Source organism: Rosa chinensis, chromosome 5 (assembly GCF_002994745.2).
Source record: "Rosa chinensis cultivar Old Blush chromosome 5, RchiOBHm-V2, whole genome shotgun sequence".
NCBI lineage: Eukaryota > Viridiplantae > Streptophyta > Magnoliopsida > Rosales > Rosaceae > Rosa > Rosa chinensis.
This window is the reverse complement of record NC_037092.1, coordinates 34,918,043-34,930,900: the sequence shown is the minus strand read 5'-3', so window position 1 is coordinate 34,930,900 and position 12,858 is coordinate 34,918,043. Positions and strand designations below refer to the sequence as shown.

The following is a 12,858-nucleotide window of genomic DNA, read 5'->3' as shown; positions in this document are numbered from 1 at the left end:
GTCTATCTCAAATATGCGGCTTAGGTGTAAAATCTAGAACCTTTAGGGTCCAACTATTGTAGGCAAAGGTACAAACTTTAGGACTTCCTAGGATCCTCGATCAAAAGTATACACATTTAGGGTGCAGACTTTAGGACCTCCATGATTGACCCTTCATGATGTCTTAATTTTAGGACCTCCATTAGCTTTGAAATTGGGTCCTCGTAAAGGAGTTCAGTTTGGTTCTAGTGTAATCATCCTATCAACAATTTCTATTGTGTTGAGTTAAAAGTTCTTAACACAATTTTAACTTAGATCCTCACCACTCGAACCAACTTTCACAGTTTCTAATCAATGCAATTTTAAAAATAAAGAAAGAAAAAAAAGATATACTTTCAAACTTCAAATACTTGCCTTTTGAATAAAAAAAAAAACAACTTCAAGCACTTAACAGAATTTGATCGCAATCAACAAATGCAGTGTTTATGATAATATATGAATCATTACATCGAGCCAATAACAGAAGAAAAAAGTGTGAGTCTACGTTTCCACTCATCATAAGACTTCTATTTTGGGCCAGGAATTCACTGAGCGGTAGTAAGTGTTGCTCTTTATCTGGTCCATCCTCAATGGTAATAACTGTTGGAGCCTTTTCTTACAAATCATAGGGAGGTTTAGATGTCGCCATCACATATGAACAACTAAACGAAACAGCTTCCGACAGAAAATTGAAAATAAAGGCAAGTCGAGGCCTTTTGCGTAATTTCTAGGATCCTTCGATAATCAACACCACGGTTGTTGGGTCTTGCTCATCTTCACCACGCACCTCGGATCAATTTAGAAGTACAAACAGAGAGAGAGAGAGAGAGAGAGAGAGACCCGAAAACCCAAGAGACCAAACCTTCTATATAACTTGACCAGCCAAAGCTTCATTTGGGTTTTCATTTTTGTTTGTGGAAGTGGCTTTTGGATCTGAGTTTGGGTCAACGAGTGTGTTGACTTGTGATGGGTGTTGTTCTGAATTGATGCTTGGATTAGAGTGAAGATGAGCACAATGGCTTGGAAGCTGAGAGGAGTAGAGCCAGCTTCAAGGAGTGCAGTGTCTCGAAGATGGACCATTTTGTTTTGTATTGCTTGTTTCTGTGCTGGGATGCTCTTCTCTGATAGGTAATGTAATTCTACCCAGATAAAGCTTCAATCTTTACTTTTGAATTTAAGTAAAAAATTTGATCTTTGAAATGGTTGGCTTGTAATGCCAATTTAAATTTGGTGTGGGTTAGCTTGTTTTCTCAGATTAATTATAGCCAAACAATGGGAAATTTGGATACTTTTTGGGTATCTGCCATATGGGGTTTGAAAGGTTTTGGCAAATTTGGCATCGTTTAAGAATTTTGGTAGGTGACGATGGATTCTTTGAAGGTTTGCTGGGTTTTTAATTAAAGAATTTTTGGTGTTTTTGTGAATAATTTTGTTAGCATTTAAAGTTGTTATTGATGATGATGTCGGTGGTGATTGTAATAGTGCTTTTTCTAATTAGAGGTCTTGGAGTTCTCTTTTTGTTTTTTCAGAATTGGCAAGTGTACGTTTACGTTGTACTTTACAATTATGGGAGAGATAGATCTGAATTTCATATGACAGATCCAACTATGGAAATTTTAAGCCTTCATGTCATTCTACTGTTTGAATTGGGACATAATTGTTCCAGCCTTGTACATGAGGTTATGATTACATTTTATCTAGTTCAGGAGTGCATCAATCATGACATTGTTGTTCCTTTTCCGTTGTTATCTTTTTTGTTTATCTGCCAATATTTTTTCATTCTGATTAGTACATGCTATTCTTCTGCTAAATGACATACGTACCCATGAAAATGATATTACTACTCGGAACTTTATTAGAAGTATAGTGTGTTTTATGCTAGATTTCAGTTCCTGTCTTGTGATATACTAATTAATTAAATTTTTGCTAACAGAATGTGGTCAGTGCCGGAAATAAAAGGCATATCAAGGACAACAAGGGTTGATGGTGACAATCTGAAGTTAGAATCTGGTTGTGATCCATCCAATGTGAGTAGATTACCTTTTCTTATTTGTGCATTTATCTTTCGTTTACCTTGACTTGTTGGTTTTGTCAAAAATTGACGTGTTGGTTTCATTTCTATTGTTTAGAAGGATGTAGAACAGGAATCAACTGATGTTTACGGGGAAGTTTCAAAGACTCATCATGCTATACAGTATGCCATTACCTAACCTTATCTTAATCTTACTGATGTTGTCACAATGTCATATCTTATGAATCTTACAACATGCAGAACACTGGATAAAACAATTTCAAATTTGGAGATGGAATTAGCAGCTGCAAAGGCTGCTCAGGAATCTATACTTAACGGGTCACCGGTTGCAGGAGATTTAAAAATCTCTGAGTCCACCAAGAAAAGAAAATATTTGATGGTTGTCGGAATCAATACTGCTTTTAGCAGTAGAAAGCGTAGAGATTCAGTTCGTACTACTTGGATGCCTCAAGGTTTATTAATTGACGACCTATTTTCTTGTGTACTTTTAAGATTTGAAAGTTCCTAACATTTTCTTTATATTATATGGATAGGCGATAAAAGAAAGAAGCTAGAGGAAGAGAAGGGAATTGTAGTTCGCTTTGTCATAGGTCACAGGTGAGTATTTGAGTTCAGAGCAATTTATTAGTTACACGTTTCCATTTGATTTATCATATAGGCTTAGCCTTCTAAAGACTGAGTGAAGATGTTGGTCTTTAACAAGAAGACCATGGTATTTGGCTCTTAGCTATATTGATCTTTGTCGTATCAACTGTAAACCTTTTGCTCTTCCTTAAGGGAAAAAAAAAGTGAAAAAAAAAAAAAAGTTTTAAGGAGCAGAAGCTGATTTGTCTTTTCTTGTATTACTCGTTCCATCTCTAGTGCTACATCAGGTGGTATCCTTGATAGAGCTGTTGAGGCCGAGGACAAAAGACATGGTGACATTATGCGGCTGGTAGAGCTTTTATCTTTTCATATAGTTCAGTTGAATCTTTATCTGACAGAAGAACATATACAATGGGAGAACATCGAAAATGTTAACCATATTTTGGCTTCATAAATTTTGTGCATTCAGGACCATGTTGAGGGTTACCTCGAATTATCAGCAAAGACCAAGATATTTTTTGCTACTGCTGTTACTTCATGGGATGCAGAGTTCTATGTCAAAGTTGATGATGATGTACATGTAAATATAGGTAAACTCTAACTTTTGTAGGTATAGAAACATAAGACAGCTGTCACTTAAAGAGAAAATTGAGTTTGAGAATATTCATTGACACTCAAAATAATGTGTAACTGGTACCATAAAGTTACCTATCTATTCATCCTTTACATACCCTTCAAGTTTTTTTCATACCGAGTAATGAGGTGAAGCAATCGTGGCAAATATGTCGAAAGACTGCTGAAACATGAATCCTGTTCATGGAGTTGCTAGTGTTCACATCCTTACATGCATTCTGATCTTGCTGCAGCCTAGTCTGTAATAGTGTCTGTTATCTTTCTCCCTGTTCCTTGATTTTCATTTGTTCATCATATTTCAGGAACACTTGGAGCAACTTTAGCTAGACATCGGTCAAAGCCCAGGGTGTACATTGGATGCATGAAATCCGGTCCCGTCCTTGCTCAAAAGTGAGTTTTACACAATTAAAATATATTTCTTCAATCTCAACGTTTTTGGCATTCTGCTCCTTACCTCTGTTGTTCATCAATAGGGGAGTGAGGTATCATGAGCCCGAGTACTGGAAGTTCGGCGAGGAAGGGAACAAGTATTTTCGTCATGCCACCGGCCAGCTCTATGCTATCTCAAGAGACTTGGCTACTTACATCTCCATCAACCAGTAAGTTCCTATATTCTATACAGTGGTAACCTTTCTGCTGTAAGTAGATCTAACCTTACTGAAATATCTATTATGCCAATCATCCAGGCATGTTCTACACAAGTATGTCAATGAGGATGTTTCTCTGGGTTCATGGTTACTGGGATTGGATGTGGAGCATATTGATGACCGAAGATTATGTTGTGGAACACCGCCTGGTAACCCCATATGCATCTTTTTTTTTTTTTTTCCATTTTTCATGTCATATTCTTGTGATTACTTTGACTCTTATAGCATACAAGGTAAATTGGTGGATTACTAGAGGTGACTCTTCATGGTGAGGTAATGGCAGCGCATTGTTTCACTACATGCCACTCCTCTGGCAATGGGAATAGTTTAGTGATTGTAAACCATTGGCTTACAGGTTTTACTAAGTGTAGGGTTCCATAGGCAACCCATGCATCATAATTTTCCATTGATAGTATCCCAGTTCATTGAGATGCCAGATCATCTCTAACAGCCAGGAGTTAAAAAGTGGGGAAGACACAATTACCTATTTTGGTTAGTGTTCTTAAAAAAGAAATAATTAGAAATTTAAAAGTGATAAATGTTGCAAATCTAGGAAGAGTGTAGTATTAAATTAACTGATAGAGTGATGTGTGGTGGTTGGGCTTGAGTGGAGGCATAGTGGTGTTTAGTGGACCACTAGCCCTCCATTGCATGCCTGTTCATAAGCTGATGACCTGTTGTATACCCAAATGTGTGCTGGTAGCTTTGATATCTAGGATTTGTATACCCAAATGTGTGCTGGTAGCTTTGATATCTAGGATTCTGTATGGGTTGATTACATTCCCCCTCAATTTCCCACTTATTATTTGGCTGTTTACCAGTTTCTACAGCACCGAAGCTTGGTTTAAAATTTGGCACAAGCTCTAAGACTTATCGTGAGATTGAATCCTCCTTCCTGTTGAGCTCTGTTAGTATGAGAAGTTAGTTCTTTCTTGACATTTATGGCATGTCGATTATCATGACTTTGTTGTTTAAGTCATGAAGGTGAGGTTGAAAAACATGTGTGAAAGAAACCGGAGAAAAGCAGCACCTGTTTTATGGTGCTGTGCTCTTTCCATGTTATTTGGTGGGGGTGGGTGAGTTGTACCTAGGCTTGCTTTGGTGCATGCATAGGAAGTTTTTCATGTTAAAAATTACAAATAAGAACCCTGGGAAAAAAATACAAATGGAGTTTCATAGTTCACAGTAGGAATTAATATTAGCATGCCAAATGCAGAATTAGAAGTTTAATGATGTTATTTGTTACCACAGATTGTGAATGGAAGGCCCAGGCTGGCAATGTCTGTGTTGCTTCATTTGATTGGACTTGTAGCGGGATTTGCAAGTCTGCTGAGAGGATCAAAGAGGTCCATAGACGCTGTGGAGAAGGCGAGAATGCTTTGTGGAGTGCAGTTTTCTAACTTGATCCAAGTTGCAAACTTTTCTTCCAAACTCAGGAGGAAAAGAACATGTAGATGGTTTTTTGGTCTAGTATTGTAAAGTTCCTCACACGGTATCTGTAAAATGAGATGCATAGTGAGCTGGGATTCTACTCCATTTTAGATGAGGAGGGAGACCCAAAGTTAAAAGAGGCAAGAGAAGTAGTAGTAATAGTAATCATTCTTTTGAACTGCTTCCGGGGCCGTTTGTAATTAGTCTTCCATGGCTAATGAAGCTCCATAATGAGTGCCAATCTTTGTGCTAGCTGGTGCTGCCTTTTCGTAATAAAATAGTGCATTGTTGGTTGAACTCTTAATGGTTCTAGTTCCTTTTTCCGATTAGATTGTAAAAAAAAAAATACACTATGAAGTATTATATTACTTTCTGGCGATCTCTTTGCTTAACGATGAAGGTTCACTAACAAGAGCGGTTGTGACGAGTTGAATCAATTGAGTCATGGGGATGATGAACTCGACCGACTTAGCAACCAATTGGTGGATCATATGAATATGCAGCTTTGTTTTGTGTTTATATATGCGACATCATACACGCTACTTATGTTGCAGCTAGCTACCTGCCTGTATAATGACTTTGAGTAGGTGAACCAAAGAACATTTAGTGATCCAATCAAAGAACGAGAAAAATAAGCATAAAGAGGTTGGCTTAAGAACATAATGATGCTCCTGGCTTAAGAACATTTATGTTTATTTTCGTTAGAGCAATTTAACAATTCTTTTAGGTAGAAGGTGATTACAAATTTTAATCCAGATGATGACTTGGCATATTTTCAAGTTCTATGAGAAATTGGAACTCTGGTACATGACATTCAGCACAACCTATCGCTGATACAATCAATAGCATATTGTATGATCATATCTATTGAGATGCAAATATGTTTGGCGACCATTTAGCATAGATAGTTGAAAATGATAACCAAAAATGTACATGGTTCAATAACTTTCTAAAAAGAATATATAACTTCAGAAAATACTCGAGCTAGATTCTTATTAGTTAATGATGAACGCCTAAACTATAGACGGTATGTCGGTAAGGTGGGATAGTGGTCATTGTATGTACCAAACCAATGTCGGATACTCGGTGTGCCTTCTGCAATATTAGTCATGTGAGAGTTCAGCTTGGTTTGAATGCGAGTAGTGTGCTAAGTATGTCACTATGAGGTCATGTAGACCAAAGTCCTTTTTCTTCTTACAGAAATGTAACTTAGAAGGTGGATTGATTTCTAAGAAGCAAGTCACCATGCCATTTGTTCTGGATAATAATAATAGCTTGTGGTGATTATTCCTGCAGTACTAGAAAAAGCAAATTCCACTATCTTTCCCTCTCTCCACTAACAAGTCTCCACGTAAACACAGGACTATACTGCTCTCACTCATTGTGTTATCTACCAGGACCAGATTACCATTTCAGTCTCACCAACACTAATAGTCATCTCTCTAAGATCATTATATTAATACCACAACTGAAACTCAGAGTTGTTGCTTACATTTATAGCTTGCAGAAATGAGAGGAAACTCGGATGACAATGCTCCAAATGTCCCTCTTCTGAAGCTCCTAGATTGCTCCCTTAGGGTTTCTGTGATTCCTCTTAGTATTGCAACTATATGGTTGACTGTGACCAACCACCAAGATAACACTGGCTATGGCAAGCTGGACTTCGGCAACTTCATGGGCCTCAAGTAAGAACTGCATTCACTTCCATGATTAATTTCCTAGCCAGTTGGATTTTAATCTGTCTTCATAATATTGTTTCTGTTTTGGGGTCTTAATTTCAGGTACATGGTTTGCATCAGCACCATTTCTGCTGTATATGCTTTTGTTGCTGCTATGTCCTCATGGATCGGATGCTTAGTCTCTAAAGCTTGGCTTTTCTTTGTCTCTGACCAGGTTAATCAGTTGTCTTTTTTTTCTTTGGCCCCTTCAATTTTCTTTTCTTATTCTATTTTCTCCATGTAGACATATAAATAAATAGGATCTGGTTGGATGAAAATTAAGTTTGGAGAAAGAAAAGTAGCTAGACATCATGAAGAAATAATTTAGCTCTTAACATTTGGTAAAAGCTGTAAGTTTGGCCTCGATATATATGTGACAGGATATTTGGGGAAAATAATCATGCTTGCATCACAATTAAGGGCTCTTAACCCCCTTCATTGAACATTTGAACCATTAAAATTCATATCGAAGTTGTCACTCAACATGGAGGTTTTGAGAAGTAGACCTACAGGATTCGAGCATTAATTACACAATGTCCATAACCGTGAAGTAGATCTTAGTTTTTGAAATTTCTTGTTTGTTTATGAAATGCTTAACAATGTTCTTAGTTTCTAACCACTAAGCACACGGTCTGAAATTTCTGTGTCCTTGCTCATTTTCTGTCCTAAGGTTCTTTTAATTTCAATTTTTGGGTGCAGATAGTAGCCTACCTAATGGTCACATCTGTGGCTGCAGTGATGGAGATGGTGTTTTTAGCTTATAAAGGTGACAGGGCAGTCTCATGGAGTGAAGCTTGTGCTTCATATGGACAATTCTGCAGTAGAATGAAGTTGGCCTTGGTTCTCCACTCTCTGGCCCTTTGTAGCTTCCTTGTTTTAGCTGTGATTTCTGCTTATAGGGTCTTCAGCATGTATGAGGCACCTTCTGTTTCTCATAAAGAGGTGGAGTTAGAAGAGAACACTACATAGATGGGTTGTCTTTCATTTGTTCTATTTTAGAGGTTTTGGTTTGTGGAATTATGTGTAAACTTGTTTTGTTATACAAAGCTTAGAAGTATGAGTCGCTTTATGGGGTATCTCATGATCTATATAACATAGGAAATTTGCTTCAAGGATTTTTTTTTTTGAACCAAGGAAATACCTTTATAGATTGAAACTCAATAGAGATTGATTACAATCAAATTGTAACACATCCAGATAGCATTTTCAGAGTGTTATCAAAATATAAGAAACTTGTGCAAGCCTACAGCCAGAGTGGCCATTACATACCTTTCTGCTGTCATCTACAGATAGAACAAGAAGATGTGGTAATACCCACAGTGGTACATAGAGATAAGTCCATAACTCCACCACGTCAGAATAGCTTGAATCTTCCTATAATACTACTCTAGAAGATTCACTAGTACCACAAAAATCAAACATAAATGTAGTTCGTTGGATTAAGTCGCCAGGATCCCAAATATGAAACTAGAGCCCATAATTTTGGTCCACTCTTGGGCCCACATCCAAGCACCATTCTCAAAAACTTTGGACACCCAATTGGGCCTCATAATAGGCCTCATAATTGATTTGGGCACGGCGGCGCCTCGTGGAGAATATTGCAACTCCACTCCAAAGCTCGCTCTGCACCGCGTCTGTCGTGACCTGCAGCTCCCATCCCGATCCACTTCACCCTCTCAAGCACCTAGTTTCAAAATAGCCAGACCACGTGTGAGGACAATTCATCATTACATTGATAACTAGAAGGCACCGAACACATAGTTCATGCGAACAGGGCCAAAGAACCGGCTCAAGAATAGGACAAAACCTCTAAATCCTAGCTGAGTAGGGATCTATCCAACCTAAGAGAAGATCACAATCCACCAACCAAAGAAAATTAAACATTATGCTGCCACGATGCACAATCCTCTCCCACAACGCTGACTCTAGCCTTCGGGTGACAATAACACAATGAGCATGACAACCACGACGCTAGTAAACTAGACCCCTCGAGAACCCAACAATCTCCAGCCTAGATGCAACCACCTGAAAAAGACACCAGCAAATCATGGATACTTTGGCTATGAACTATTCTGGTACTAGATTCTGATTGGTTGGACGGCCATGCCCATGCCGGAGTTACATCCAATAATCAACTTTGGCATACGGCATGAACAGAAGCACATCGCGGTCTCACAAAGTCTTCTCGTTTTCGTGGGTCTCTGAATGGACAAACGACAATACTCCTACGTACGACGCTGTCTTCTGTCTCTTTGGTCTGAGTACGACAAGGTAAAACAGAAGCAAAAGCAATAGAGTAAAAAAGTGAAATCTGGTTGGTGAAGTAAAAAAGTAGTTGTCAAGTCAGTGGGTTCCTTCCTTGTTCTCTCCATCAGTTTCCCCCATTTGTGGCGTTGCCCCTTTATCTTTCTCTCTCTGATTCCTTCCCAAACCCTTTTCATTTCTTATTCCTTTGATTTCTGTTTGGTAAGATTATTAAAAGATTTTTCCTTTGATTATTTAATTCCTTACTCTACTTTTGTTTTTAATCAAAAACCCTTTATTTGGTTCTTCTTCTTGTGATCTGAACTCATCAGGGCTCTACAAAACTGTCAGAGAGACTTCTGATCTTCCATGGCCAAAAGCTCCTTCAAGCTGGAACACCCTCTGGGTTCGTTTCTTTTGCTTTCTGTATACGCTTACAGTTTATATGCATGTGATTGTGGTAGATCTAGAGTGACCCTGGATTCTATTATGTATGGTGTTTGTTGATTTAAGATGGGTCTCTTGCAAATTTCATAATATTTGTGCATATTATGGAAAAAAAGAAGAATTATTGAATTAAAGTTTCAATCTTTTGAAGTTTGAACTTTTTATGTATTGGGTTTTATGTGAAGTTTAGTTCTTTTTCCCCAATTCTATGCTTTTTATTCCTGTAACTGAGTTATAAGATCTGGTTTGATTGATTTATTTATTTTTTTATATGATCTGGGTTGGTATTCTGAGATTTAGGACAAAAGAGTTGTCCAGCTAGTATTGAAGGTCACTCCAATCATGTGGTTGAATTGTTGTAGGCTTTTCTATTGGATTCTAATTGTGATTGTGTGACTTCCTTTTCGTGAAAATGTATTATAGTAGTTGGAAATATGCATGAGAAATAAGTGTTAATTTTGTGCAGTGAATGGTTATCAAACCCTGCGAGCAAGAGTGTAAGAGGATTGAAATAACTATTTACTTAAGGAATGTCATAGATATCTAGTTTAGAAGTGTAAGAATGATCCTTGAAAGTCCATTGTTCTAGCGACCATTTTCTCCCTATTTCCTATATCTTTTTAACGACCTACTACACTATGCATTATATCAAGACAACACGACTGTATTTCTGATATGCTCCCAGTAGATCAGAGCTTGAAAGGTTATTCATTCTTACATGCTTTTCGTTGTATTTTGATATTCTCCAGAGAGGAGGCAGGCAGAAGCTGCTCGTATCAGGGAGAAGTATCCAGACAGAATTCCGGTATGGCTGTCATTAGTCAGTGTTATAAATGCTTGAGGGGCAGTTAGGAGCTAAGATGATCTAGATTCTAAGCACAATGTGATTATAAATTAAACTTCATAAATTGTTAATTTATACAGAGATAGATAAGCAATGCATGTTTGAACCTTTGGTCGAGTTGAGCCCATCCCCAAGGGGCCGGCCATACCAAGTGTCAAAAGTCTGTTATGTAAAACTCGTTTAGCTTTTATTGCACTTTTTATACCTTTTTCTATATGTTGTCTGACCTATATGGAAATGCTTATCTTCTTTTATCTCTGGTGTTGTAAATAGGTTATTGTGGAGAAGGCTGAAAGGAGTGACATACCAGACATTGACAAGAAGAAGTAAGTATTTACCATATATATTACATATGTGCTTTATATATTTTTACTCTGGTGCTCTCAACATTTCTTGTCAAACACAAAGCATACTTTGTAAGGTCAAGACTTCACACTAAGTTGCCTGCACTTGATAGGATTTCTCTTCCTTATTTGATGAGTTAGCCACGAGTCTTCTTTGCTTTGGAGCTCAACCAAGCTATGCCTATTTTTTTTTTGAAATTTAACTGCATATGTTTTCCATGGCCAGTGGTCATGGCATCTCAACTCTTGATCTTTTGATATGCTTTGTCATGAGTTGTTCCATAATTTTCAATGTATTCACTGCAAAAGATTGCTATCAATAAAATATGCAGAAGAAATAGGAACAGTTGGTGCTTAAATTGGAGCTGAAATATAAGTTTCTAACAAATTGACTTTCTAACAGTAGTCAGTGTTTTCATTATACAGTGAAAGATCTCAATGGATTCTGTTTAATGTTTTCTGATGGAAACAGGTACCTGGTTCCTGCTGATCTGACTGTTGGGCAGTTTGTTTATGTGGTCCGGAAGAGGATAAAACTTAGTGCTGAGAAAGCCATATTTATATTTGTCAAGAACATTTTGCCACCTACTGGTTTGAATTATAATCCCCAACTCAATTCTAAATACCCGTTTCTCTTATTTTATTTACTTTTAATGTATTTGGCTTTTGGCTATTGCAGCTGCCATGATGTCGGCAATCTATGAGGAAAACAAAGATGAGGATGGTTTCCTTTATATGACTTACAGTGGAGAAAATACATTTGGATCCTTTTAAGTGCAGCCAAGCTGAGTATCTGTAAATATAACCTTAATAAGTATGAAACATGTATATTCTTTCGACTCCTGCAACCCAAATTTGAGGTTGCTTTTCTTATAATGCCTACTGATAACTGTTGGATCTATGGCTTTATGCCGTTATTATGGAAATATTGCATGGTTATTCCTACTAAGAGTGCAAATGAGTGAATTATTTGTGATGTGTTGGCTAAGCGATTGATTTCTGCATTGGAATATATATATGGGATATTTTACTTGGCATTCAATTTTTTTTCCGTACTGTTAATCTACTTGCAATGTGCTTATGTTTGTACACATAGAGACCAAGGGGAATGCATTAATTTTCCAAACCAATTGCACATGTGAGTTGGAATGGGTCTCAAATAGATAGAAAAGGAAAAGAGCTGGAGGTGGTGCAGGGTGATCAATGATATTTGAAGCAGCTTAGATGCATGCATTATTGGCTCGAGGATGATATATTTGTCCAAATAAATATGGTTACACCCTAGATTTTCTTTTATATTACGTGCATTCTAAATTCTAGTGCATTATGTGATTCGACTCATTTGTTTTTGAAATCAAATTGGTCAAAAATTCTTCAAACCTTAACGTTTTGTTTAGAATTTTATTTTATTTTTGTTATGAGGGCCAACTTGATGATTAGAGGATTTACTTTAATTATTTTTTGCATAATGGTGATTATGGAACATTTTCGTTCACTGACATGAAAAAGACACAGAGTCTGAAGCATTGAGTTACATTATCCAACTTCTTGGACCGTCAGTATTACATCATCCAACACTATGCAATTAGTGCAAAAAATTTGGTATCATTTTCAGCACTCATGCCCTTGATTTAATTCTACAATTATAGCCGTTTTCTCTCCAGCCTAATTTTGCAATTACAGTGGCTTGTTTTACTCCCGACTGAAAATGTCATTTCTTAATAACCAATTATTTTAATTATTTAATTTTCTCTAATATCCCAATGAGCGGTAAGTGGTATTTATCTTTGGAAACTAATTTACATTTCTAGAGAAAATTAAAAATAATGACTGTTACAATCTGCCACTAATCTCTTAATTTTCATGCAACTCTAAATTATAAATCATAACTTTCTTTGGATCCTTATATGTTGCA

The 12,858-nt window shown here is 37.1% G+C and overlaps 3 protein-coding genes across 4 annotated transcripts; all 3 read left to right on the top strand.

Moving 5' to 3' along the window:
• Positions 1-683: 683 nt before the first annotated feature.
• On the top strand, positions 684-5,675 carry LOC112165175 (probable beta-1,3-galactosyltransferase 2). Of its 2 annotated transcripts, none has more exons than XM_024301609.2 (11): positions 684-1,146; positions 1,952-2,045; positions 2,151-2,212; positions 2,291-2,502; positions 2,584-2,647; positions 2,912-2,984; positions 3,105-3,225; positions 3,571-3,658; positions 3,742-3,867; positions 3,955-4,064; positions 5,167-5,675. In XM_024301609.2, exons 1-11 carry the CDS (start codon positions 1,025-1,027, stop codon positions 5,313-5,315), a joined length of 1,221 nt encoding a protein of 406 aa, XP_024157377.1. In that variant the 5' UTR covers positions 684-1,024; the 3' UTR covers positions 5,316-5,675. The 2 variants fall into 2 exon arrangements, with proteins under 2 accessions (XP_024157377.1, XP_024157376.1); XM_024301608.2 differs by having other exon boundaries at positions 686-1,146; positions 2,148-2,212.
• Positions 5,676-6,692: 1,017 nt separating this feature from the next.
• On the top strand, positions 6,693-8,140 carry LOC112165176 (CASP-like protein 2D1). The gene is made up of 3 exons (XM_024301610.2): positions 6,693-7,031; positions 7,128-7,239; positions 7,764-8,140. Exons 1-3 carry the CDS (start codon positions 6,856-6,858, stop codon positions 8,031-8,033), a joined length of 558 nt encoding a protein of 185 aa, XP_024157378.1. The 5' UTR covers positions 6,693-6,855; the 3' UTR covers positions 8,034-8,140.
• A 1,236-nt stretch (positions 8,141-9,376) lies between these two features.
• On the top strand, positions 9,377-11,894 carry LOC112168301 (autophagy-related protein 8C-like). The gene is made up of 6 exons (XM_024305422.2): positions 9,377-9,530; positions 9,641-9,714; positions 10,505-10,560; positions 10,873-10,925; positions 11,416-11,534; positions 11,623-11,894. Exons 2-6 carry the CDS (start codon positions 9,678-9,680, stop codon positions 11,715-11,717), a joined length of 360 nt encoding a protein of 119 aa, XP_024161190.1. The 5' UTR covers positions 9,377-9,530; positions 9,641-9,677; the 3' UTR covers positions 11,718-11,894.
• Positions 11,895-12,858: the final 964 nt, after the last annotated feature.